This window comes from Mustela nivalis, assembly GCF_964662115.1.
Source record: "Mustela nivalis genome assembly, chromosome: 15".
Classification (NCBI taxonomy): Eukaryota; Metazoa; Chordata; class Mammalia; order Carnivora; family Mustelidae; genus Mustela; species Mustela nivalis.
In genome coordinates, this window is record NC_139034.1 from 12,045,146 (window position 1) to 12,071,414 (window position 26,269).

The window sequence follows — 26,269 nt, forward strand, 5'->3', positions numbered from 1 at the left end:
CATAGAAAAGTTGGTAAGAATATGCCATATATACCACCTTTCCCCTCAGCATCAGCGGCTTCATCTCTGGGTAAAGATACTGCCTGATCTTCCCACAGGGACGGTGAGATAATTGCTATTAAGTGCTTTCTAAAGGGGACAGGTCCTCTCATAATGATGCTCTGGGTTTTTTCCTTTAAGACTTGTATGACCTGCTATATTCATTTGACACTTTGAAAGTTCTTTATCCTGCCTGGATCTAGTTTCCTCCTCTGCTAAAATAGGGATATTAACAGTCCCCACTTCACAGGGTTATTGTGAAGTCTGAATGGCTTAATGTACGTAAAACACTTACAACAGTACTGTCACTGTGTTGGTCAGAATGTTTGTGCTACTAAGCACTTCTACTTAACATTTAAGAATTTCTCATTCACCCAGACTCTGCTGGGGGTCCAAAGACTGCCCAAGGCCATCCCCTTCCATGGGGTGACTCAGGGCTCCAGGCAGTTTCCACCTTGAGTCTTCTTCACCTCATGATAGAGAAAGGTGAACAAATGTCTTCAAAGAAGGGAGACACCCAGGCAGCATTTATCCCTGGGATCCCACTCCCTTTTCCATGCATCTGTGAGACACAGAAGTGTAACCTACATGACCTTGGGCTTGACATGATTACACACTAAGACCTAGTAGACAGATGTCCAGGGCTCTTGCACAGAAAAAATCGTGATGTATGGATTCTGGACTTGTTTTCAGTTCTAGGTCCAAGCAGGGGAAAAATGAGTTTCACCCCTTCCCCCCCTTCCCCCAGCCTTCTGTCACCATAACAGAAAACACCAGTCTGGAAGGGCAGCCGCAATGTTTAGAGGAGAAACTGCTGGTCATGACCAAAGGAGCATAGGAGTAGACACAGGGTACTTGCAAGAGAGAGACTGAGGGGTCATGATCTCAGGGTCCTGGGATTGATTTCCGCATCGGGCTCTCTGCTTGGCGGGGAGCCTACTTCCTCCTCTCTGTCTCTCTGCCTGCCTCTCTGCCTACTTGTGATCTCTGTCTGTCAAATAAATAAATAAAATCTTAAAAAAGAGAGAGAGAGAGAGACTGAGGCACAAAACTCTAGCCTTTGGAAGCATTCATCCAGGCAAAGAAAAACCTTCCTTAAAAATCAGTTAGGAAAGGGCACCCTGGGTGGCACTGTCAAGCGTCCAATTCCTGGTCTCAGCTCAGGTGATCTCAGGGTCCTGATCTCAGAGTCGTGAGATCGAGCAAGCCCTGCACCAGGCTGCACACTCTGCATGGAGTCTGCTTGGGATTCTCTATCCCTCTACCTCTGCCCCTTCCCCACCAATGCACACTCATTCACTCTTTAAAATAAATAAATAAATCTTTTTAAAAAATCAGTTAGGAAAACATCAGTACTTCTGAATTTTACAGTAAGTGAGCATATAAGCAACTACTAAGTTTTAGTAAGTAGAATGCAGACTCCAGAAGCAGGTCTCTTGGTGTTAGAGCACCTAAAGACACAAAATCAGGAGTCCAGACTAGACCACAACTATTTCTCTAGCCTTAGAGATGACTGAGTATCAGAGAAGTAGAACTGGAAACAGCATTTGCAATTCTCTGTGTGTTACCTGTGAAATCTCCCTTAATGTCCACACCATATGAGGTAGGGACCCTTTTATTCTTTTTTCTTTTTTAAAGGATTTTATTTATTTATTTGGCAGAGAGATAGAGAGCACAAGGAAGCAGAGCGGCAGGCAGAGGGAGAGGGGGAAGTAGACTCTCCACTGAAAAGGAAGCCCGATGTGGGTCTCCATCTCAGGAGCCTGGTTTCATGACCTGAATGGAAGGCACACTCTTAACCGACGGAACCACCCAGGTGCCCCAAAAGACAATTTTATTCGTAACTGAGATTGACATTGGTCACCCAACTGCCCTTTAGTCTGGAGGAAGTTTGGACGCGATGCCAACTTTCTACAGACTGCGGCTCAGCCAGTGTCAAGGAGTCCTCTCCCTCTCTGGGTCAGCGAAGTGAGAGATGAGGCCTCCTAGCCCAGCTGCAGCACGGGTGTACACCATGGAGGGAGAGACCCTGCAGGAGTGTTTGAGTCAAGTGTCAGAGTATTTGAGTTCTGGCCTGGTGGGTTTCAGTAGCAGATTTTCCTATCTCATCTACCAAAGGCACAAGTTCTTAAATATCATTTCACATCATTTCACAGGACAGAATTTAGTACAAATTATAGTTGCTTCCTCTGTCCCAGAAGAGAAGCTTCTGACTAACACAGCCTGAAGCAGCTTCCATTCAGCTGGACCCTAAGTCCCTCACTTACTGTCCTGCATGCGATCTTTCCCATGGGTGCCTGAAAGCTCTGGTCAGTCATGTCGACAGGGGATAGATGAGTGCATTCCCACCAAAATGCACATGGGAAACTCCACCAGGACCTAGAAGGTATTGCCTCTCCCTAAAAGTCTCATTCTGACTGAGCACAATTTAGAGACCAATTTAGGTCTGGGGAAAAGGCCATTCAATGCCTTCCCTCCCAAGCTGGAGTGGAGGGGTTTGGCCCCACAGCAGCGGTGTTTATTGGGAGTTTCAGGCAAGTCTGGGCTTGTGTGGCCATTTATAGCACAGGCTGCCAGGTGCCTATTTATGTGACAGAATAAGGGGTCCACTGGGACAGAGCAAACCCAAAGGAAGGAGTTCCATGCACAGGGACAATGATAGCTACTGAGCTGTTAGGGGGGTCTGGGGGGCTCCTATCCCCTGCCCGGTCCCATGAACTTGTTCTACTCTGAGCCTGGGCATGGGGGTGTGCACAAAACCAGGAAGAACAGCCATCCCCCAGATCATGGTGAATAGTGTACCAACACAGCAAGAACAAGTCTCCATGAACCAGTAAAGAGCCCAGTCTGATTTAGCGTAAGGAGGACTCCAGAACATTCTATACAGCAGCACTGGCAATAGCAGAAGGTTTGTCTCCAAGTGGAGGCTCAGCGGCCAGCACCATGTTGACTCAGCAGGAACAGGATGCAGCAGCTATGGCTGCAATGGGAGGTGGCTCTCCAGGTAACTTTGCAGGGGCTCCGGTGGCTTTTTGGCACAGGCCTGGCATCAGAGGCCTCAGCAGCAGCCACTCTAGGCCATCCCTGATGAGAGGGAAAAAATGGCCTAGAGTATGGGGAGAAACCAAGGCATGCTATTTGTATCATGATCTTGATTTTCACCCCTGCCTTGGGAAAACCCACAGGCTGTCGTAGTCCACATCCACAGGCTGAAGAAAACTTCTAGTCTCTCCTGGCTCCAAGGAAGAGTAGACACCCCACTACACCAAGCTACGAGGGACAATTATACCTCCCTAGGTCACCTTTTCTGGGATAATTAGGGCAAGACCAAGATATGAGCAGGCCCTAGGCAAGGCTCCCATTGAGCCTGCTAAGGCTGGGTTATTGACCACCTCTTGTGGCCAATATTCTTTATACACATGTTCAACGTTCACTTGGGAGAGAGACTGAGCTGTGTGTGGGGGATGAGCAGAGGTCACCGCTGGCAGGAGTCTGCATCCCCTCCTTTGGGTGGCACAGATCTCCAGGTTCCAAAGACCCCTAGGGAGGCAGTTTCAGGTGGCCTAGAACCCCAGCAGAGATGGCTGAGTGGAACAGAAACTCTGCAGGTAACAGGTCTGCCCCTCTTCCAGAGAAGCCTTTTATATTTTTTGAGGATGTCAAGGACATACCTTTTGGAGCTCTGGTCCCCTTCAAGAGTGGCTTTTGAGAACACTCCTTTTGCTCGTACCTAGTTTAAGTTAAGAGTGGGTATGGAAAGTCATATTTTCTCTATCTTGTTACATTTTAGTGCAAACCTCATTGAGGTTGGTTGCCTAGCAAATCCCCCTTTAATCTAGCTCTGGGAGTATTGCTACCCTATCAGCCAGAAAGTGCTTTGTGGCTAATTTTCCGCTCACTTTAATTCTGCTTACTGGTTTGTGAATACGGAACCTCACACAGAGGTTTTGGTTGAGGATACACATTTTTTTTTACTCTCCTTACCCTTTGTTCTCCTTTTCTCCCTCCAGCTGGTCAAACTTCAACCCCATCTATCAAATACATATAAAATCGTTTCCTCAAAAGTTCAGATTAATAGTACCAGAATCTTTGATTTTGTAGAACTACATATTACTTTGATACCTATTTTTGCTTTACCTACTGTACAAACAGAATCTGAAAACAAGTTTTTTGTTTGTTTGTTTGTTTTTAAGAAACAGAGAGAGAGAGTGTGTGAGCACATGAGCATGAGCAGGGAGGGGCAGAGGGAGAGGGAGAGAGAGAGAGAGAGAATCACTAGCAGGCTCCATGCCCACCAGGGAGCCCAGCAAGGGGCCTGATCCCACAACTCTGAGATCATGACCAGAGCGGAAATCAAGAGTCGCGTGCTCAGCTGACTGAGCTACCAAGGCGCCCCTGAAAACAAGTTTCTAAAATGAATACCAGCTCACATAGCTCTCTGTGTGTCCTCCTTTTATAGCTCCCCAATGTCTGTGTGATAAAAGTCTGTATTCTCTGGCTTGATATTTAGACCTTTTGTGATCAAACCTCACCTCCTTTTCCACCGTGCTCTCCAAGATTCCCTCTCATGCCCTTTGACTTGTACCCATACTGAAAATTATAAGCATTCCAGGATTACAACAAAAAGCTCTTAGAGACAGACACCCAATTATCCAGCAGGCTCCCAGGACACTGTCTGAACTTTCTGAAACATCAGGGAAAACAACGAAGTGACATCTCCAGCATGATTCATAGTACTAAATACTTACAAATTCGGCATGCACCAGACCCATGGCACAGTTCAAATCAGCCGAAGTCTTCTCATTGCTCAGCTCCCTTCCATCACCACAGCAGCCCACACCCAGTAGTAAACAGTGAGGACCCCCAACAAAAGAAGGAAGACATTAAATTTCAGTGTTCATAGTTTAGAGTCTCACGTAGCTGTCCAGTTTTTCTCTCCTTGTTATCCTATGATATACAATCCTTGAAAGAGTCCCATCTGACTCGGACAGAGAAACCTCTGTGTCTTCCAAGCTGCCCACGAGTGCTCGCTTCGGCAGCACATATACCAAGCTGCCCATGATGGGGTCATAGGATATCCCCAGCCTTAAAAACTAGCCAAGGAAATGACATGAGAGTTTATTTTCATTGGACAAAAGGCAACATAGGGCAGTAATCACTGAGAGACGGGAAATAAATGAGATGAGACCTACAGTGGCCTCCATTTATTGCCTGTAGAGTTTCCAGGCTGATGTTCAGAGAGGCGAAGTCCAAACAGAGCTTGACAATTCGGTTGAATTGAGTTTGACAGAGTTCAAAGCTTAGAGATGCCAAATTGGCTACAATTTCTAGGGCAAAATACGAGAGAGGGGGGAGCTTCACAGAGAGCTCCAAAAATCTGTGAAAAGATCTTGTGGAGTATGTGGATGAGGACTGATCAGAGTATGTATGCACTACCTGAGGTCAGGAAAAGAATCAGTAGAAAGGAGCAGGCATGGGCGCCCGGGTGGCTCAGTCAGTTAAGCAATTGCCTTTGAATCCGGTCATGATCCCTGGGTCCTGGGATCGAGTCCCACATCTGGCTCCCTGATGAGTGGGGAGCCTGCTTCTCCCTCTCCCTCTGCCTTCCCCTCCCCTGTTTATACTCTCTCTGTGTGTCAAATAAAAAAAAAATAAAATCTTTTAAAAAAAAGAGTGGGCCAAAAAAAAAAAAAATTAATGGAGATCACACAAGGCTAGAAATAATTTGTGTTCCTATGAGCCAGGGTAGAAAGACCTTATAATACAGTGGGCATTGAGCACAGATTTCAAAAGATATTGCCTTAATGGTGAGACCAAATTAGCCCTAGATCTGCCCTCACAAAATACGAAAGTCAGCCTTGAAATAATTGCTCCCCAGAACAAAGTCCAACAATATACAAAGGTAAACAACCTAACCCATAAATCGTGTACTGTTTAGCATACAGTAAAAAATTATCAGGAGTGCAAAGAAGCAGGAAAAGGTGACCTATAACTACAAGAAAAAGTGATACCATAAATAGATTTTCAAAAGACACTGATATTAGAATCAGCACACAAGGATGTTGATACAGTGATTATAAACATACTCCTTATCTTCAAGGAGATAAAGGAAAACATAAACACAGTGAGAGACATGGGAGATACAAAAAAGCCCCAAATCAAATTTTTAGAGATCAAGAACACTCCATATTAAGTAAAAAATACACTAGATGAGAGTAACAGCCAATTAAACATTGAAAAAGAAAGATAAATGAATGTGAAGACATAGTAGTAGAAATATTTAAACTGAAAGCAAGTAAAAAGATTATATCAAATTGAAAAAACATCAGTGAGCTATGAGATTATATCAAGCAATTGAACACACGTATAATGGGAGTTCCCTTTTTTTTAGTTAACATATAGCACAGTATTTTTGGAGTAGAATTCAGTGACTTATCACTTACATACAACACCCAGTGCTCATCACAACAAGTGCCTTCCTTACTCCCTCCCCATCACCCGTCTAGGCCATCCCCCACCCTCAATTTGTTCTCTGTTGTTAAGGTCACTTATGGCTTATTTCCCTCTCTCTTTTTTAACTTCCCTTCTTCCCATATGTTCATCTGTTTTCTTTCTTAAATTCCACATGAATGAGATCATACGGTATTTGTCTTTCTCTGATTTATTTCACTTAATATAATACTCTCTAGCTGCAGCCACAATGTTGCAAATGGCAAGATTTCATTCTTTTTGACTGTTGAACATTTAATGCAATTCCTGTCAAAATGCCACCAGCATTTTTCACAGAGCTGGGACAATCCTAAAATTTGTATTGAACCACAAAAGATCCCAAATAACCAAAGCAATTCAGAAAAAGAAAAAATTGAAGGCATCACAATTCTGGATTTCAAATTATATTACAAAGTTGTAGTCATCAAAACAGTTTGGTAATTGGAGTTTCATGAGGAAATTTTAAAAAGAGTGAAAAAGAGCGAAAAAGGAAAAATACATGAAGAAATCATGACCAAAAAGGTCTAAATGTGATGAAAATTATAAATCCACAGAAAGAATAATCTCAACAGACCCCAAGCAAAAGAAACATGAATAAAACAACACGACGGTATATCATAATCAAATTGCTTAAAACAAATGATAGAGAGAAAGTCTTAAAAGCAGCCAAAGAAGAAGACATATTACATGAAGGGGCTAAAGAATGCCCATTTCCCATGAGAAATTAAGCAAATCAGAAGACCACAGAGCGATATCATTAAAATACTGAAAGAAAAACTGCCCTCATAAAATTCTACACTCAACCAAAAATCTTCAAGAAAATGAAAGCAAACTAACAGGAAGTTGAGAGAATTTAGCATCAGCATACTAACTTTACAAGAAATGTTAAAAGGAATTTCTTAGACAAAAGGAAGATGATACCCTTGACAATATACAGAAGAATGAAGAGCGGTGGAAATGGTAAACATATAGGTAAACAAAAGTATATCTTGCCCCCTCGTCTTCCAAATCTCTTTAAAAGATAATTGACTGCTCCAAGCAAAAGTAGTAACAATGTACTGTGGAGTTTAGGACATAGATAGAATGTTATACATTAGAATGTATGAATAATAATAGCACAAAAGTCTGGAGGGGAAGTGTTGAAAAGTTCTTAAACCATATGTAAGTAGCATTACATTATTTGAAGACAGACTGTGATGAGTTAAAGATGTACACTGTGGGGGCACCTGGGTGACTCAGTTGGTTAAGCCTCATACTCTTGGTTTTGGCTCAGGTCATGATCCAGAAGTTGTGACACCAAGCCCAGTGATGGGCTCCATGTTCAGTATGGAGTCTGCTTGAGATTCTCTCTCCTTCCCCCTTCCCCTCTCCCCTGCTCACTCTCTCAAATAAATAAATATATAAAATCTTTAAAAAAAAAAAAGATGTACATTGTAACTCCTAGAACAACCACTAAGACAAGACAAAACAAAGAGTTATAGCTAATAAACTAATAATAGAGATAAAACAGATTAGGATAGAGACATGCTCAAGGTCATCAGTACTTAACATCCATATATCAAAGGGAAATGAACAAAACTACAAAGCAAACGGGGGGAGGATAAAGGACCTAGGTCTCCCTATGTAACTGTAGCGTAGTCATGAAATGCAACCACAAGGTATCCTAACATAAAAGATAACGTGGTTGTCATTGGCACCACTAATCTTAGAGAAACACACATATGTTTGTAGATAGTGACATTAACTGACACAAAAGGCACCACCCAGGGACGCAAAGAAAGAGACACTCAGGCCAAATTGGTGAGACAGGTGTAAGGTATTGACTCCAGCTGTCCCCTTTCCGCTGAGAACTCAATCTAGATCAACCCAATTCCATTTTGAGAATTCTATTTTTAAAGCCTCTCTACCACCAAGGACTTGTAGCTACTCAAGTCAACATATGTTCTCATGTTCTTCTCTCTCCTCTGACTGCAACACCTTTCCCTGTCATGTTACCTTGGCCAAATCCCAGTTGACTGGTAGGTTTCAGTTAATGAATCACCTCTCCTGCAAAGCATGGCCTACTCTCTCCAGGTGATTGCCACTGGGTTCCCACAGCACCTGGAGCACAACTGTAGCTTAGCATTAAGATACAGTCTATCCAGGGCACCTGGGTGGTTCAGTCGTTTAAGTGGCCAACTCTTGATTTTAGCTCAGGTCATGATCTCAGGGTCATGGGATCGAGCCCCACATCAGGCTCTGTGCTCAGAGTGGCATCTGCTTGTCCCTCTCCCTCTGCTCCTTCCCCCCAACACTCATGTGCGATCTCTCTCTATATATCCCTATCTCTATCTCTAAAATAAGTAAATAAAACCTTTTAAAAAAAAGATACCACCTTCTGGCACCCCTAGAAATCATTATAGCTTCTTACCAAATAACCCTGCACCCTACAACCCTGATGTAAAAACCATCAAAGAAATATTGAAGTATTTGTCTTTATATCTTGTGGTCTTCCTCTCCTATAAAATCATGTTGAGATAATTTGAAAAGTTAGAACACCAGTAAAACAGGAAACTTCAAAATAAAAGTTGAATAAAAATCAAAGCAAAGTCTCAAGAAACAGATACATAGAATATTGGGGTACATTTCTGAAATCAAAGACAAAAATTAGCTCTGTGCTTCAGAATCTAACACAGAATTAGGAACATTTTGGGCCGCAGAGAGTTGAATAAAGAAGTAAAGGGAGAAAAGAGTTCAGAGCCCTTTTAATTGATTGTCCCAGGGCAGAGAATGAGAGCCCATGGTAACATCCTGCCATGACCCTCAGACCTTCCAAAGATTCTATAAAAATGCATATTAAATTACTAAATATTATTAAATCATTAAATATTTAAATATTATTACATATATTAAATTACATCTATTAAATTCTAATATGCTGAAATTGGCCAGAGTGGTTCCTGTTTTCTTTTTTTCTGCAGCATCATGGTGAGCAGACACCCGTGAACAGAAAAGTACATATAATAGATGGGCCAGGGATTTCTGGGCTTTGTGAAGTCCATTGCTCCAAGAATCTCCCCTATAGGTTTTTCTGGGTTGGGTTAGTGAGCATCGTCCCTGAAAGACCAAGTAAGTCCAGTTTCTGAAACCTTCCTGTAAGTGGCCCGGATGAGGCTCTGGGGAGCTGTCCCCTTAAATGACTTCTTGTTTTTCTAGCCACAAATAGTATGTTGTAGATAATATATTATAATAAGCAGTTACTCCTACTGTTAACCCTATTTACAGGTGAGACTACTGAGGGTTGGAGTGGTTAGTGATGCACCCATCATCTCAAAGGTGGTGAGACTCCATTGAGACAACTGGACCCATTCCCGTGACCTCGGCAGCAGCCCAGCATCTCCAGAAACTGTCAGCTCTGACTGGATTTCAAACAGCATTGTATTTCTTGATGTAGGGCTGCTGCCTGTCTATTTTTATGTCTATATTTGCAAGTCTGACAAACTTCAAAATAAAAAAAAATACACACAAAAAGAAATATATTTTTGAGAAAGGGAAAAACCATCCAATAATGGCACAGACAGAACTGACTTGGTAAATGTTATGGGCTTTAAAAACAGTATTAAACTCCTCAGCAACTTTCATAATAGTCATGTGCCAGGACACAGAGAAAACCACGTTTTACCATCTGTTAGCTCTTACATTTGGCATCTTGTGAGATGTCACTTTTCAACCAAAGAGCCATCATCAATTTCAGATCAGGTGAAGAGTAACAGGTGATTAACTCTTTTTCCAAAGAAGCTGTCAAATTTTTGCTTGTGGTATTCTATTCATAACTGGGTGGCTATGTATCAGAAAGTAGAACTAAGAAGATACTTGAAGGTGTGTGTTTTTGTTCCTTATAAAACATGTGCAGTGTTCTGACATTTCTATCGCAGCTTCTGTTAAGGACGAGGAACAGATCCTTCGCTCTCCTCCAGTGAGAGCAGCTCTCTTGCACAGAAGCAAGCTCTGTCTCCTGGTTGGGCAAATCCAGGCTGTTGGTTGTGTCTCAGCCTGCACCACCTCCCCCTTGATTAATGAAACTCTGCAGGGAGCCTGCTCTGTGTCAGCTGGGTTGAACATTTCAGGACGTAATCAATTTCCTTTGTCAGTTTCTCTGCTTTATCTGATTACAAACTCTTTCCTCTCTAAATATTACTTTCCATAACAATCAGGCAGGAGATTCCATCATTCATCACTCACTCCTTCTGCAACAACTTTTATTTTGTAGCATGTGATACAGGCAATTTGTCCCTCCAAAACCCCTCTCTGGGAGATGGGTGAGCTAATCCTCATAGTGAAGACTCCCCGCCACTCTTCTGGGGGGGGGGGGTGGGAGGGCATTTTGACCTAGACCACCTTCCTAATTTCCTTTGGCAACTAAGCAGAGTTTGTTTCTCCGTGAAGCTATTCTTGATTGTGGGCCTCTTAGGATCTAGGTCCTCTTTGTATATGATGTCCGAAGTATTCCAAGAACCCTCCCACGGAGCTATTATCCTGATTTTTACAGCAGAGAAATTTGAGGCTTAGTAAGGTGAAGGTGAAGTGATCTGCCGAGGGTCATAGAAGTTTCATTGATTCTAAGGTACAAGCCCTTTCCACCTCCATACCTCGGTGTCCTCCTGGCTGTTGGTCCCTGTTCCTGGGGCCCGTGGGTCTAGGAATGGGGCTTCTGTGGAATCTCCGACGCCGTGACCCATATCCTCTCCCACCTATCTTCTCGGCCACATGAAAAGCTTCCCGAAGGCTCAGTCACTATGTGTCTAAGACCTCTGGGTGTGCGCTGGGTGGTTGGTATTCAGGTAGTCAGATGGGCAATCAGAAAAAAGCACATGCTTTTTTACCCAGGGACTGACTTCGGGACAGTTATGTGCTCCCGAGGTGAATTTTACTTTTATTTACATTTTTACCTTTTCTGTTTTAAAAGTGGCTATAGTTCCTTCCTGGGGTTTTGTGTTCTCTTTCTGGAGATCACCTTGAACCAGGTCCCAAGTAGGTCCTCACAAAGAGCCAGATGCACGGTCGTTTCCTCTGTGTGCTGGGCAGAGCGAATGGGTGCCCTCAGCATCGTCCTAGCAAACTCTGGGGATGGGGGCATCAGGAGGCTTCTGAAGAAACCAAGGGAATATGACTCACCTTGAACCTGGCTTTGCCACTTTCTTCTCCAGCAAAGAGTAATTTCCCAAGAAGGCTGGGTCCCTCTTTGCCAGCTACTCTCTGAGTCTCTCAGCCCCGTTAAGCCTGCCTGGAAGAAGACTGTGAGGTCACAGCCTTCCGTCCTCCCACAGGGATTCATGAACACCAGTCAAGACCTTGAGATGAGATCCCACTGCCGGCAAGGTCTCAGGGTTTTGTCAGAGAGGGCACCATGGGGCAGCAGCGCAAACACACACCACCGTGGTTCTCCATCACACAACAAAACAAAATGGAAGCGCAGAAGATGATGTTCACCCCACTTACTAAGTGTAACCTCAGAAGTTGTGGGCACTTCTGATGTTTTCATCACATAGCCTTCAGAACTTATCATCACAGCCCTAGGGCAAAGCATTATTGCTGCTGGGGGAAACTGTTGGGGCAGCAGAGTGGCCAATGGGAAAGGGACCTGTGTGTCTCCCCTGACACCTGCCTGGGGCCAGGGCTGTGCAGTCTGACCTGGACAGAAAAGTCCAATGGTGAAAGCAAGTTAGGGGTCAGGGCAGGAAATGGGTCAGGGAGATGGTTCAGGAGACCGCTTCTCCATGGCAATGGCCTCAGGGCACCACAAAGTGGTAATGAGACAGTGAAGGGTCAAATGTTGTCCTCTCGAAGGACTGGGGTGTGCTGGATGGTTTCAAAGTGTTCTTCAGTTCCCTGTCATTTAACACCCTCTTCATGAGCTCATGCTATGTGCTAGGAGCTCAGTACTCCGAAGAGCTGACAGTTTTATGGTTAAGGGACAACATTTTTATAGAGTTCAAGAACATTTATATTAGTTTTCTAACTACACGTATGTCCTGAGCGAGACAAGAAGCTAAAAAAGCAGGGAGGCCATCAGCTGGATGCTAAAATTGCAGAACAAAATTTGTAAGGAGTCAGCCTTCTGTTGGTTTGGGAACAAACAGCAGTGGGCTAATGGGAAGAAAGGCGTGCGTGTGGGAGCCACCCACAGATGGGACTTGGATCTTGGTGTCACTCCCCACGTATCATGTTACCTTTAAGGAAATGTCTCTGTTTGTATGCTTGGCTGATACCAGCTGGTGGAAAGTTCATGTGTTGCTTGAGATTCAAGGCTGCTCGAATTTACAATCCTTAATTTGTAGGAATTTATATAATACAGCTAAATTGAATCCAGCGCGTCTTGTTGGGGAAAGCATGGATCTGGGAGATAGACACATCCATGACCTGTCTGGGGTCATGTGGCTACCGTGCCACTTGGTTCAGGAGGTTGGGCCTGCAGACTCTTGTTTGCCAAATGGGAATAATCATAAGGACTTTCTTTAATTATATGAGGATTAGAGAAGATCATACACATTAACAACGCTAGCCCAATCCCAGTACTTATAAAAACATTACCTGGGTTTGCACAAGCAAATACGTCTGTCCCCATTGGGTTTTCAAAAGAGTTTTGATGAGCCAGAGCAGGGAAGTGGGGGCCCAGGACAGGAGATTGGCTGAAGCGGGGGACAGGCTCAGAGAAGCAGGGCTGCGTGGAACCTCCCGGTGAGCAGGTCAGCAACATCATGAGAACCACGGTCAGAGTGAGAACCACGGTCAGAGTGAAGCCACAAAAGCAGGGAGACCGTGATGGGTAGGCGCATCTGCTTCCCAAATACCTTTTGAGTCCATTCGCTTCTACTCATCCTATTGCCACTGTCAGAGATCTGGGCACCTGGGATCCTCCAAGGGCCTCCTAACTCATTTCTCCACCTCTCCACCCCTGTTCCGTCCCTCTGCTCCTCCACTCCGAGGTAAGATCCACCTGGGCTTACAGCCCTCATGACTGCTCCTTGCCTTCAGTCTAAAGTCACAGGTCCTGCCACGGTTTCTGACACCTGCTGGATCTGGTCCCTCACATCCTGCCAGCCGGCCTCCTTCAGCCTTGCTGAAGACATTCTGTTTCTCCACCTTACCTTGCTCCCTGTGGTCCCTGGGTCTTTGCACATTCTGTTCTCCATGCATAGAACATTCTGACCCTCTCCCTGTTTTCTGGTGTCTTCTATTTATCTTTTAGACTCCTGGTTCTACATGTTTCTTCCTCTGGAAAGCCCTGCATGCCTTACCTGTCCAGCCCCAGACTGGGTGGATAACTACTCCAATCTCTAAGTTGCATAAAGGCACCTGACACGGTAGATGGCATACAGTGGAATTCAATACATGTTTGCTGAGTGAATGGATCTCCCTGCCAGAAGAGTTGTAGGTTCGCAGGCAGATTGTGTTGAAATCATTTATGAGATGCTCTCATCTACGTTTTTCCCACCTGTGTCAGTCAGGATTCCACCCGGAAACAGATGGCTGAAACCTGGGTGGCTCAGTGGGTTGAGCCTCTGCCTTTGGGTCAGGTCATGATCTCAGGGTCCTGGGATCAAGCACCGCATCGGGCTCTCTTCTCAGTATGGGGTCTGCTTCCCCCACCCCCTCTCTCTCTGCCTGCCTCTCTGCCTACTTGTGATCTCTGTTTGTGAAACAAATAAATAAAATCTTAAACAAAACAAAACAAAGGGGTGCCTGGGTGGCTCAGTGAGTTAAGCCGCTGCCTTCGGCTCAGGTCATGATCTCAGGGTCCTGGGATCGAGCCCCACATCGGGCTCTCTGCTCAGCAGGGAGCCTGCTTCCCCTTCTCTCTCTGCCTGCCTCTCTGCCTACTTGTGATCTCTATCAAATAAATAAATAAAATCTTAAAAAAAAAAAAAACCAGGGTAATCTAGAAGAGTGTGACCAAGGGACTTTTTATAAAGGTGTAGCCAAGTTCGAGGGAATCCAACAAGGGAGGGCAAAAAACACCCGCCCTGGCACTAAGGACAGTGGGAAGCCACCATCTCCTTGGGCCCAACCAGACAAGAGGAGATGGGAGTTAGAGAAACTCGGAGCCATAGTCAAAGGAGAGGCCTATTTGGTATGAGCTGGGGCCTTTGGGAGAGAAAGGCAGCCCCTGCCCATCTGGGCTGTGTCCCCCCCTTCTCTTACTCACGCCTCCATTGGCCAAAACCAACTGGCCAAGACCAGCAGACAGCCAGGGATGAGAAGCCCTGTCAATGCAGTCACAGATCTGTGGGCTCCGAGCAGAGTGGAGCAAGGTGGTGTGTGACTGCAGGGAGAGAGAAGATCCAGTTGTTCTGATCACTTATCTAATAACCTGTCCTTTCCTTGGAAAGGAATGATGTTGACTTGCCAATTGAATACAGATTCAATAGAAGTGATTTAGAAAACACTTTCATTTGGGGCGCTTGGGTGGCTCAGTCCCTTAAGCATCCGACTCTTGATTTCATGATCTTGAGGTTGTGAGATTGAACCCAGTGTGAGGCTGCACGCTGGGCGTGGGACATACTTGGGATTCTCTCTCTTCCTCTCCCTCTGCTCTTCCACCTCTTAACTGAAAAGATTAAGATTTTTTTTAGGGCACTTGGGTGGCTCAGTTGATTAAGCTTCTGCCTTCGGCTCAGGTCATGATCCTGGAGTCCGGAGATCGAGTCCTGCATCAGGTTCCCTGCTCTGCGGGAAGTCTGCTTCTCCCTCCGACCCTCTCCGCTCTTGTGCTCACTCTCTTTCTCTCTCATTCTCTGTCCCTAAAATGAATAAATAAAAAATCTTTTAAAAAATTAAGATTTTTAAAATGTTCTATTATTACATTTCTATTCTAAACGTTCTATTATTATAATTCTATTTGGACAGTCTTATTTGTCACATAATGAAAGTAGATTTAACATTGTAGTTTCAGTTTTAAAAATCTGCCTTGACATTTATCCCATACCGAGACATAACTCAGCCTCCAGTCTGCAGGTGAGCTTGCCCCCTACCAAACAGGCTAAAGTCTGAGCAAGGACCTTTGTCTGGACTGAGAGGCATCTCTTTCTGTGGTATGAAACATCTCAGCAGGGACGGGTGTGAGTTTCCCCACTGTCTGTCCATTGGTCATGCAAATCAGATGTCAGACCCATGCAAATTAGATGTTGGACCCAGAGAAGCTTGCAATTAGAGGGTTAATATGTCGTCCCCTGGACGATGTCAGCACAGAGTCAGGCCTCTCTTTCCGCTGCAACAGATGCGAGCTTCTTCACTTGCGATTCCATAAATAGCTTCCTGTCTGCTGAACCCTGGTATGCTGGGATAATTCAAAAGTCAGACAGCATGCAAAGGCTCCCTGGGTGTATGAAAGGCTTGCAACACCACCTGCTTTGTCTGTATTTAGGTGCCTAGTTTGTTAGCTCAGAGTACTACAAGTTAAGGGTGGGGGCCAGATGCTACCCAGGACTCATTTAATCTAAAGGAACCCTAATATTCCAACAGAATCAGAGGAGCCACACCTGTGAGATTTTTGTGTTTGTCCTTCCTTCACTCTTCACCAAGCTCCAAGTGCTTTCCTGGAGGGGCTCCAGCTGTGAATAACCCCACATTTGTGGGATGTGGAGCCTGCTCTGTTTTGGGATGGCTTCGGTAGACCACGGGCACCCCCCCTCCCACAGTCACATGCTGAAACCCAAATCCCCTATATTGTGGCATTAATAGGTGGTTTTTTGTGAGATGAGTAGGTCAGGAGACTGGAGTCCTTATGATGGGATAAGTGCCTTTAGCAGAAAAGACAGAAGAAAGAAGATCTCTCTTCACCTCCAGGGGTCTCAGGAAAATGGTAGCCATCTGCTGGCAAACCAGGAAGAGGGCTCTCACCAGACAACTAGATCTGCAGACGCCTAGATCTTGGGCTTCCAAGCCTCCAGAACTTTCGAGAAAGAAGTGTTGGTTGTTCAAGCCAACAAGCCAGCCAGTGCAGGATATCTTGTGAATAGCAGCTTGAACTGGCTGAAACAGTTGGTGTGGGATGGGGGGTATAAGATGGACACTGTGTTAAGCACATTTTCTCCAAGATTCTTTGAGTGAAACAGTTCACATCTGGTTTGTTTCTCCCACCATGGTAAAGAAACTGTCTATCCAGGAGAATTGGCTCAAATATGTATACATGTTGGATTTCATAGTCCCCTTTGGGCTTTTTGTTCAAAATGTGGTTTTTGGAAGAACAACTTTGCCTAACAAATGTTGGGAGCAAAGCTGGGGAAGGGAGAGGGAGGAAAAGAAGGGGGTTGTGTCAGGGTGCTCTTGTAGGCCAGCAGTGACGGGTCCCTTTGTGTCACTGGCTCAGAGAGAGGTCAAGGCCATGTGTGTGCAATCTAGAGCAGGGCAGATGCCACAGCCACAGAACAACAGGATGCAGTGAGATCGGTCTCTACAGTTGATGGGGCATCTGCCAAATCAAGCAGAGACAAATACAGGAACTAAGGGGTGGGAGTTTGCTGTCAGGACCCAATAGGTGTGTGGGGAGGGTGGGTACTGGCAGAACCTGAGGAGCCCACTGGCAGTGTCTTTGCTGGGCTGGGGCCCCTTGTGGAGGTCCCAAGTCTGAAACTAACCAGCATAAGACAAAACTGGAAAGGGTGAGGGTGACGTGGCCTTGGATGCTCAGAGCCTGGACTGATCCCGGTTCCACTCTGCACTGTTGTGAAGGCACCTGTTACTGATCTTCCATTTTTTCCTCTGTAAACACAGCTTTCCTCAGAAGCTTTCAGCGAGGACTACCAGTGAGCCCATACTAGGGTCTCAGGAAACGGGAGCAGTTGCCTTTATTAATGCAGGAATCAGTGAACTGGGTAGGGTAGATTTTCCAGAATCCACACACACAAAACAGATGTAAATGCTGCCAGTCATGTGTTCTGGTGACATTTATTTTAAGCATCGTTGTGTTGGAGGGGCTGCCAGTACAAACATGACTAAGCCCTGGGCTTCCCTGGTGAAACTGGGGCACAGGGAGGGTCCTGGGATACAGGGAATGACATCCCCGCGCCTCCCTCTCCCCGCTCCCTCCCCAGAGTCTGGGGAGATGCAACAAGGAAGGCTATAAATACCTAAGCAAATCAATAAGCAATGCACCCAATTAAAGATGGTTTTAATTATATGAGCCTGCCTGGCCACCAGACACTCAAGTCAAACAGAGTAAATGTAATTTCCTTGAAGCATCCCCTTCCCTAAGGTCGAAAGTTTATGGACCATCTCTAAGTCCCTCCAGAAAACACATCTCCGGTCTCACTGGTCTGCCAGTGTCCATGCAGCACGCCCCTTGGTCTTCCCTGAGGTTTCAGGAAGGCTCTGATTCTAGGCCAGTGGGGGGTCGGAGATGCCTTCTGCAGTGTCTTTCATCTACCAGCTTGAAATCAGCTAAGCAGAGCCTGGGAACAACTTGCCTGCCAGCCAACACACAAGCAGGGAGCCTCTGGTTATGGTCCTATAGGTATGGCGGGTGAAGGTTTCCCAGACTTCGAAAGTTCCCCCAGTCTAACTCTTGAGAGCAAGAACGTGTCTCTCTCCACGTTCATGGGGCAGGTCAGTATAGTGGCACTCTCAGACCAGGCGCCTGCCATGGGACCCTGTGTCAGGGGTCACATTCAGAGAGACAATCAATTCCTTAAAGAATATGACACCTCTGTTACTCAGGACCCAGTGGTCTGGGCTGGTTCAGTGCTCCCCACACCTCTAACCCCTCTTCAGGCCCCAGGGAGACACTTCACTCTCTTGCCCCACGACTCACATACTGAGCAGATCTGCATGCTGACACCAGGAGGGGCACTTCCTTGGAGTCCAGGCAGAATCTGAACTGTGGAAGCTCAAGAGAAGAGAAGAATGTTGCAAGGAATGTATCAACTTGTCAAATCCTTCCTCTTCCCATAAATGCAATCAGTTCTTGCATAGCAAAAATCTCATTTCCCAGAGGGGCTGATGCCCATTTCTTTGCTTCTCCTCACCTCTGAGTCCTAGCTCCAGGCAGGTGCTGGCTAGTAGGGTGTTCGCAGTAGAGGCTGGGGAGTGCTCTGCTCCTAGGGCTTTCAAATGTGTGTACATAAAGGTGGAAAATCAACATGGGCCAGATAATGACACGGAGTCTCAACCTTGACAATGAGATGGATCTTCAATGCTAGAATTTAACTGGCTTTATTTTTATAAAAATATTTAATAGGGTGTAACCACTTTTTCAAAAATATAAATAAAAGTTGCAATTTCATTTAAGTAATTTTGACTTACACTTTTGATATTCATGAATTATAACCTGCCTGCTTTTAAAATTCCTAGATGACTTTGTAAACTTCAGACTTTAAAGAATGAATGTTTTGAAAACACAAACTAATTTTAATTTACATTTTTTATGAGCTAACATTCAGATTCTATATACTTAAAATACAATTCTTTATATTTTAAAATCTTTGGGGTGAATCATTGAGTATGAGTATAATCGAGATTGTGATGGGTATAGAAAGACAAAAATAGAGCTTAAAAAAGAAAAAGAATATGAAAAGATAGAAAATCTTCAATCTGTTTAAATTTTTTAGAACTGGAACCAGTGAAATTTAGCAGACCTCTGGTGAACCTACCTCACAATAAATTTCTTTATTTAATGACGCTTTAATTACTAATCAAAACAATGGAAATGAAAATGAGAAAACTATTTGGATTCAATTGATAACTTGAAGAGGTCAAGTAAGATCTCTAAAACATACTCTCTACTCTCTGAAGATTTAATTATCAATCAAACCGATGAGGTTATAAGAGGGCTGTCGTTTCTACTCTTGTTAGGGTTTGATCCATGTTCAGGGTGATCCCGGCTGCTCAGATTCTTGTCAGCCAGCGTGGTCCTGCAGGGGTGTGGGGAGGTCCATGGGCATAGCTCCCCATGTTCTGAACCTGCGCTTTGCCACCGAGCCACCACCCATTGGATCAAATCCTCTCTAGGACAGTTTCCATTCAAGGTTACAGAGACGCCGTTAACCAGTAGCACATCCCGTTAAGAATCAGGAGTGAGGTACAATCTCAAAGTTTCTAGCACAGTGGCTTGCAAGAAACAGACCTCAATAATGTTTTCTAAATTTACTTGGAAATCACCAACAAGCATGCCCTTCCGTGGTCGGGAGAGAAGCTGCTCATTCTGTAAATAAGTGTATGTTGAGCATCATTGTGGCAGGGACTGGAGGTGAAGACAAGGACCCGGGCTTCATGAAATCTGGTTGGTGGAGAAGACAGATGTGATTCAAAGAATTAGGCAAGCTGACAGAGGACGAGGATGAGAAAACGTGACTTCTCATCACAGACACTCACAGCCAGAGCCGCCTGGAGGAAGGAGCTTGTGGTGACGACATCCTCCCCTCCCCCACCCCAGGAACCTGACCTTCTTCATGCTCCTTTCCCCATTTCTGATTCTCCCTCCCTCCGCAAGCCGCCCTGTGGGGTTATCTGCAAGAAACATGACATCCTTACTAGGAAGTGCCAGTATTCAAATAAATGGAAATTCAGAGCAGGGAGAATGCATCACAGGGGCTTATATTAAAAATAATAATGATGATCGTGATGAATGCTCTTGTCCTTGGAGAAACAGGTTTGTGTCTCCATGTATGAGAAATGGCTGCCTGTAGCATCAGGGCTGTAAACGTGCTTTCCCGAGATTCTAGTGGGTGCTGTAAAAAAAAAAAAAAAAGAAAAAAAAGAAAAAAAAAGAAAGAAAGAAACAAGGCTGTGGGAAGACTGAGAAAAAAAAAATAAGGGGCTGGAGCCGCAGATGGGTGGAAATCTCACTGATTCCTATAGAAATAGAGCATTTAAAATTAGCTTAGTATAAAAATAATCAGGGATGTGGGGTTGATTTTACTATCTATATTCCCCACTGCTTGATTCAGTTTCTGTTTTGAGAAATCTATCACGTATCCAGTTTCCTCCAAAGACTCAGTCCCTGCTCTGGGCCCCCGGAACAGCAGCCACTGCAGCTTCTTGAGGGTCTGTGGAGCTCCAGCCTGGGCCGTCAACCTGGTCCCTCACAGCCTGGGCTCTTGACCTCTGAGTCTCCTGTTGCCTGTGCCTGGCTGAATTCTGAGTTTCCTCTTTCACGGCATCTTGTTATATCCCCAAGTCCAGAAATCCTTGTGCCTTTTTATTTCATTGTATTTTATTTATCTTCCCCCTCCCCAAGACTAACACCTAGAGCCACACAAGGGAGCCCAGGCCCAGGCCCCAATCATTAAGAACCAGGTAGGTAAATCTTTTAATAAAGTTGAAAGCACAGGGCAAGGGCTCAAGCCAGAAGGCTAAGGGCCTTCTGGTCTTTGTGATACCTTGTGTGTTTATAAAGGAGTAGCATGGGTATAAATTTGTTCCAAGAAGTATGAACTGCAAGAAATGTATTCCTTCATTCTCCTCAGTCGTTCTATGCTGGTCCAGCCTCCCACCACTGCAACAGTGGCAGAGAAGACCTCTGCCACTTTGAGGGTGACCCATCACTAGGGAAACAGGAGACGCTGCTGTCCTTTGGAGAAGTCCCTGCCCTTCTTCTGTGCCTCTTGCCCATGAACCTGGGTACCTGCCAGGAAGGAAGTCTTGTTCAGGATCCGTGCTGACGCTCTGGTCTCCCCACAGGCCAACAACCACTGCTGTTAGGGGCTCATCACCTCCACAGCCCCCCTGCAAGTGGGTTGGGACCCCACTTCAGCCTCCCTGGCATGGAAAATTCCACTGTCCTGTCACAGGGCTCCTGCCCCTCATGACCTTCAGAGGCTACTCCTCTGTGTTTATTAACCCAAACTTAAAAAAAAAGGGGGGGTGTGTAATGCCCACATGCAAAATGAAATTGGGACAAAGGAGGAAGGAGAGTGACTGTTTAATGAGCACAGGGTTTCCCTCTTTGGGCACTGCCAAGCACAAGGGGTCAGGGTAGTCTCAGCTCTGAACCTTGTTGAACCCTCCATGACAGCTTCAATGAAACTCCACCATTTCCTGAGCTCAACAGGGTCCTGACCACGCATCCCGTTCCTGCCCCTTGGCCCAACCATAGGCTCAGCTCCTTCCAGAGGGGCTCCTCCAAGTCCCAAGCCAGGTCTCATGGTGGGGAGCGAACAGAAGCTCCAGGCGGTGTCCACGGCATCCTCCATTTCTTGTCCCCTGTTTCCTGTTTCCCTGGAGCTGGACTGAGTGCCTTCCACAGAGTGGGGGTGTCCTCAGACTTTCAGGACCACTCAGGGCCATGGCGAGGAGGGAATGTCTCCAGGGAAACCACACTAGGGCCACCTGGGCCCAGCCTCGGCTCAGGTTTCCAGGGAAGGCGTCTGTGCCATGTGGTCATCCCAGCAGGCTGCTGGCAGGTCACGCCAGCCTCTGTGAGACGTGGAAATGGGGTGGGAGATGGGGCCCAGCTGTGGAGTCACACGCAAGCCCAGCCTCAAGGAGAGCAGAGCACCAGGCACTTAAGAAAAGTTGGCTGATGGTGAACAAATAATAAGGCTTGCAGCTGATGGGAGGCTGGCCGGGCCAGGCAGTCTTTCCAAGCCCGAGGGCGTAGGTCCCATCATCCGCTTCTACTGACGATTCATTCCTGGGCCCAGGAGCCCCTGTCGGGGGCTCAGACTGCCCACAAACAATGGTAAGGGAAGGCAATCCTTTTCTTCCATCTTTCATTCGATCTTACTTCCTCCTATGTTTATTACAGCGATGGAATTCCTGCAGAAAGTCCTGAAGTTACGGAAGAGCAAGAGTTAGAGGTTTAAAGCCAAAGCTCGTCTAGTGACTCATTCGGTGGCTCATTCCGTTAAGCCCCAGACTCTCGATTCTGGCTCGGGTGACGATCTCCGGATGCTGAGACTGAGGCCCACGTGGGCTCCGCATGCAGCGGGAGATCTGCTTGGGTTCCCTTCCCTTTGCCCTTCCCGCCTGTTCACGCTGTCTCTCTCTCTCTCAATAAGTAAATAAATCTTTAAAAAAAAATTAAAAACCCAACAACAACAAAGCTTTGTAGGTAAGAAACAGGGTGGCAAAGACAAAAGGCCAGCAGCAGGATACAGAACTTGGCCTTGGCCTGTAGCCTGGGAAATGAGCAAGGCTGTCATTAACCTAAGTCGTGGTAGTGTGGTAGTTGGGCCAATACCAATATTATGACCATTGCTAATCAGAAGATGCTACTATGGCAGGGCTGGAGGGCCTCTCGGGGTCTGGGACTGCCTCGTAGGTACGTGAAACCTGGACGTTCAGCAGGACAACAGGGTTCTTGAGAGACAGAGCAGAGCCACCGCAGGAGAACTCCCAGGCCTTGGAAGAAAGATGTATAATAAAAACCAGGAAGCACTCCGCCAACAGCACTGCCCCCCACGGCAGCTGGTGGCCCGGGCTGTTGGTCTCCACAGCTGAGTCAGAGCTTGGGTTAGAGGACAGGAGCCTTTCCAGGTCCTTGCTTTATACCTGAAGGTCTCTCACGGCTAGAACGCTCCAGCCTGACTGTGCCCTGGGGAATGTGGGCAGAAGAAGGCGGGCACCCCCAGCCTGGGCAGTGGTGATGTCACTTCCATCCATCTACAGGCACCCTGATTTGCCCCCAGGGAACCCTCAGGCACGTTTGGAGGGTTTTCAGACTTCAGTAAAGATCAACAAATGCTTTATTGATACGGGGTTGGCACATCACCTCAGTATCCCTCTCACAGGAGGACATAGAGCAAATCTGCCATTACCGTGAGTGATGACAGAGACCAGTGTCGCTGGGCCCGTGTGGGACCTCTGTTTCCTCATGACTCCGTGGGCCATGGACTAGTGAGGCCAAGGATACACACACCAGGCCTGAGCTCAAATTCAAGTTTGATTTAGATCTGTAAAATGTTGGGGAAAGTATTTAATCTCCCCGAGCCTCAGCGGACCCACCAGAATAAGGTAGAGAACATCATAGTCACCAAAATTTCTTTTGGGGGAGAATACGTGGAATTTGTGTGGAAGAGGCGCTTTGTGGTCAGGTGTGAACCCTCAAAAAAAAAAAAAAATCTGTCCAGGGAAACTGCCTTCTGAAGAGTTGGGGTCTGGTTAAGGGGAAGCCGAGTTGTCTGTCAAGCCAGCAGAACAACCGGGCATGTCAGTACATAAGACACATTTGGGGGCAGGGGAAAATCTGCTGGGAGAGAACCCAAGGCCTCCCCGGTCCCCCCCACCACCGCCACTTGCCCTGGCTGGCCAGAAAGGCCTCCAGGGGCTAGACAAGCCTTTGCAGGAGTTTCATGAGGTTGTTCAAGGGTATGTGAGATAAAGACCTCCCTCAGGAGCCCACAAACTTCCCCTATGACTCCCCAAGGCCCTCCCCGGAGCCAGCCCCCTGTTCTGCTGCAAGGAGGGGCTTGCGGTATGGAGTAAGCAGGAACACGGATAGCCCCCAGACAGTTAGGGGCCCTGGTCTAGATCCCTGCAGGGGGCCAGCGCTGCCCTCTGCAGGCAGTGTAAGTCCGGACCACACAAGGGGGGTGCTGCTTGCAGGGCCGCCGCCTCCAGGCAGTCTACCCAGAGCTCCTAGACACCTGTACCTATTTTCTGACTTCACCACTCCTGGATGAGAACTAGCTTGTCTGCTACACCTCCCGCGGGGCACTTTTTTATTGGATTTTGGGTTACGTTCATGCTGTTGAAATTGTTACTTCACCGTGTGCAGCTTGAGCTCCTTGAGGGGCGGGGCTCCCCATTCACCCCTGCACCCCTCACAGGCCTAGATGTGCGCTTCCGCCCAGGCACCCTTCGTGAACACACGCGTAACTCCCCCCCCCCCAGAGATTCTGACGCGGGTGTTAGAAGCTCCGGTGCCCCGCCCACAAAGATACTCTGCGACCTGGAGTTGCTCAGACCAGTTTGAGCACAGATGGGCATGGAGGGCTGACTGGCCATGTCCCATCCTTGTGGTTAGAGCCACGTATAGCTTAGTGCCCACGCCGGGGCACACTGAGTGTGAGATGGGGGTACTCTTCATAGCTGGCCAGGACAGCAGACACAGGATGGGGTCTTCCCCGGTGCTGGGGGTGCGTGGGCACCTGTTCCTGCCACACGTCCAGCCTTGGGTCTCCCAGCACATGCCATCAAGCAGGATTCTCATTGCAGGCCAGCCTCTCAGAATTGTTCCAGAATTACATGGGGAAGGGGAAGAGTGCTAGTAGCCAGGAATTTTAGAAATCAGGGATGATTATTCCAATTAAAAAAAAAAAAAACGGAAAGAACATGTTTCAAAACTAGGCAGCAATTAGACTAATGCTGATCTTTATTTAAAAACCTAGAAAAATGTGGGGGCACCTGGGTGGCTCAGTTGGTTGAGTGTCGGACTCTTGGTTTCCGCTCAGGTCACGATCTCAGGGAGATGAGACCAAGCCCTGCTTGGGGCTCCCCGCTCAGTGGGGAATATGCTTGAAATTCTCTCTCTCCCTCTCTCCTCCCTGCTTGCACACACTCTCTCTGTCTCTCTCTAAAACAAATAAATAAATTGTTGGGAGAAAAAAAAACCTAGAAAAATTTTAAAGAGCTGATCGATATTGAATATGGGCTTGAAAAGTCAGATGGACCCACGTGCTTATAAATCATTTGGTTCTATATCCACGAGCAACTTCTTGAAGCTACATTTTATCATTTGCAGGCCAGAGGTAAAAGTATTTATCCCGAAGAGGTCATTGTGAGAATTAAGTGAATATGCGAAAAGTCTTTTGCATAGTGTCCAGCATAGGGTAAATATTTGATATAATGTACTATAATATAATTGAGAATATAGCATCTATTATATACAGTACATATAATTCATAAAGCAGTATGATGCATAAGTAGGAAAAAACTTTGGTTCACTTAGAATGTTATACTAATTTAATTAAAATTTTTTTGATGCTATTATAAGTCTAGCCATAGTACATCAGGATTTTAGCAGAGATTTTGACAAAAATCCTTAGTAACATCATTACGCTGTGACAGGAATTCTGTTAGTGATTTCCTCTGGGGAGGGAGGTAGAAAACAGTTGGGATGAATGCATTGGGAACTTTGTCTCTACCTGCAGTGTTTTATTTTTATTTTATTTTACTTTTTGAGAGAGAGCAAGAGAGAGAGAGAGCATGCGAGTGGTGGCAGGGGAGAGGGGCAGAAGGAGAGGGAGAAAGAATCCTAAGCAGAATCCCTTCTGAGTGCAGAGCCGGGCCGATCACCACGACCCTGAGACCATGACCCCAGCCAAAATCAATACTCGGGCATTTAACTAACTGAACTACCCAAACACCCCCAGCAGTGTTTCATTAATTAAATAATTCTAAGGAAATAAGTTTGAGTGGGTGGGGAATGCTCACTTCCGACCAAGAGCACATTTTTCTTTCAACCATGACTTTTCCCTTAGAAACTATTGAACAGCCTGGATCCTGACTAAACCACCTGTCTTAGTCTGTTCTGGTTGCTATAACAAAACACTATCGACTGGGTGGCTTATAAACCACAGAAATTTATTTCTCACAGTACTAGAGGCTGGGAGGTCCATGATCAAGGCGCCCGCATGGTCGTGTTCTGATGAGAACCCTCTTCCTGGCTTATAGCTGGCACCTTCTTGCTCTTAATGGTAGAAGGAGCAAGAGATCTCTCTGGAGCCTCTTTTATACTATTGTTTTTAAAAGATTTATTTATTTATTTTAGAGAGAGACAGAGCCTGCAAATGAGCACGAGGGGGAGGGGAGGGGGACGAGCAGA

The 26,269-nt window shown here is 46.1% G+C and overlaps 1 protein-coding gene across 6 annotated transcripts in view; it reads left to right on the plus strand.

Annotated features, from left to right (window-relative positions):
* LOC309848773 (uncharacterized protein) overlaps positions 1–22,531 on the plus strand; it is a 49,777-nt gene extending 27,246 nt beyond the window's left edge. For 3 of the 6 annotated variants that reach the window (XR_014303255.1, XR_014303257.1, XM_082700763.1), the window contains one exon: positions 22,250–22,531. Coding sequence is in view for 3 of the 6 variants with exons in the window: in XM_082700763.1 (XP_082556889.1) it covers positions 22,250–22,307 (58 nt within the window). In the remaining 3 variants the exon portion in view is untranslated. Of the gene's footprint in view, positions 1–9,792; positions 10,043–20,740; positions 20,800–22,249 lie in introns of those variants that run through there. The other 3 variants (XR_014303256.1, XM_082700764.1, XM_082700766.1) reach the window with 2 other exon arrangements.
* Positions 22,532–26,269: the final 3,738 nt, after the last annotated feature.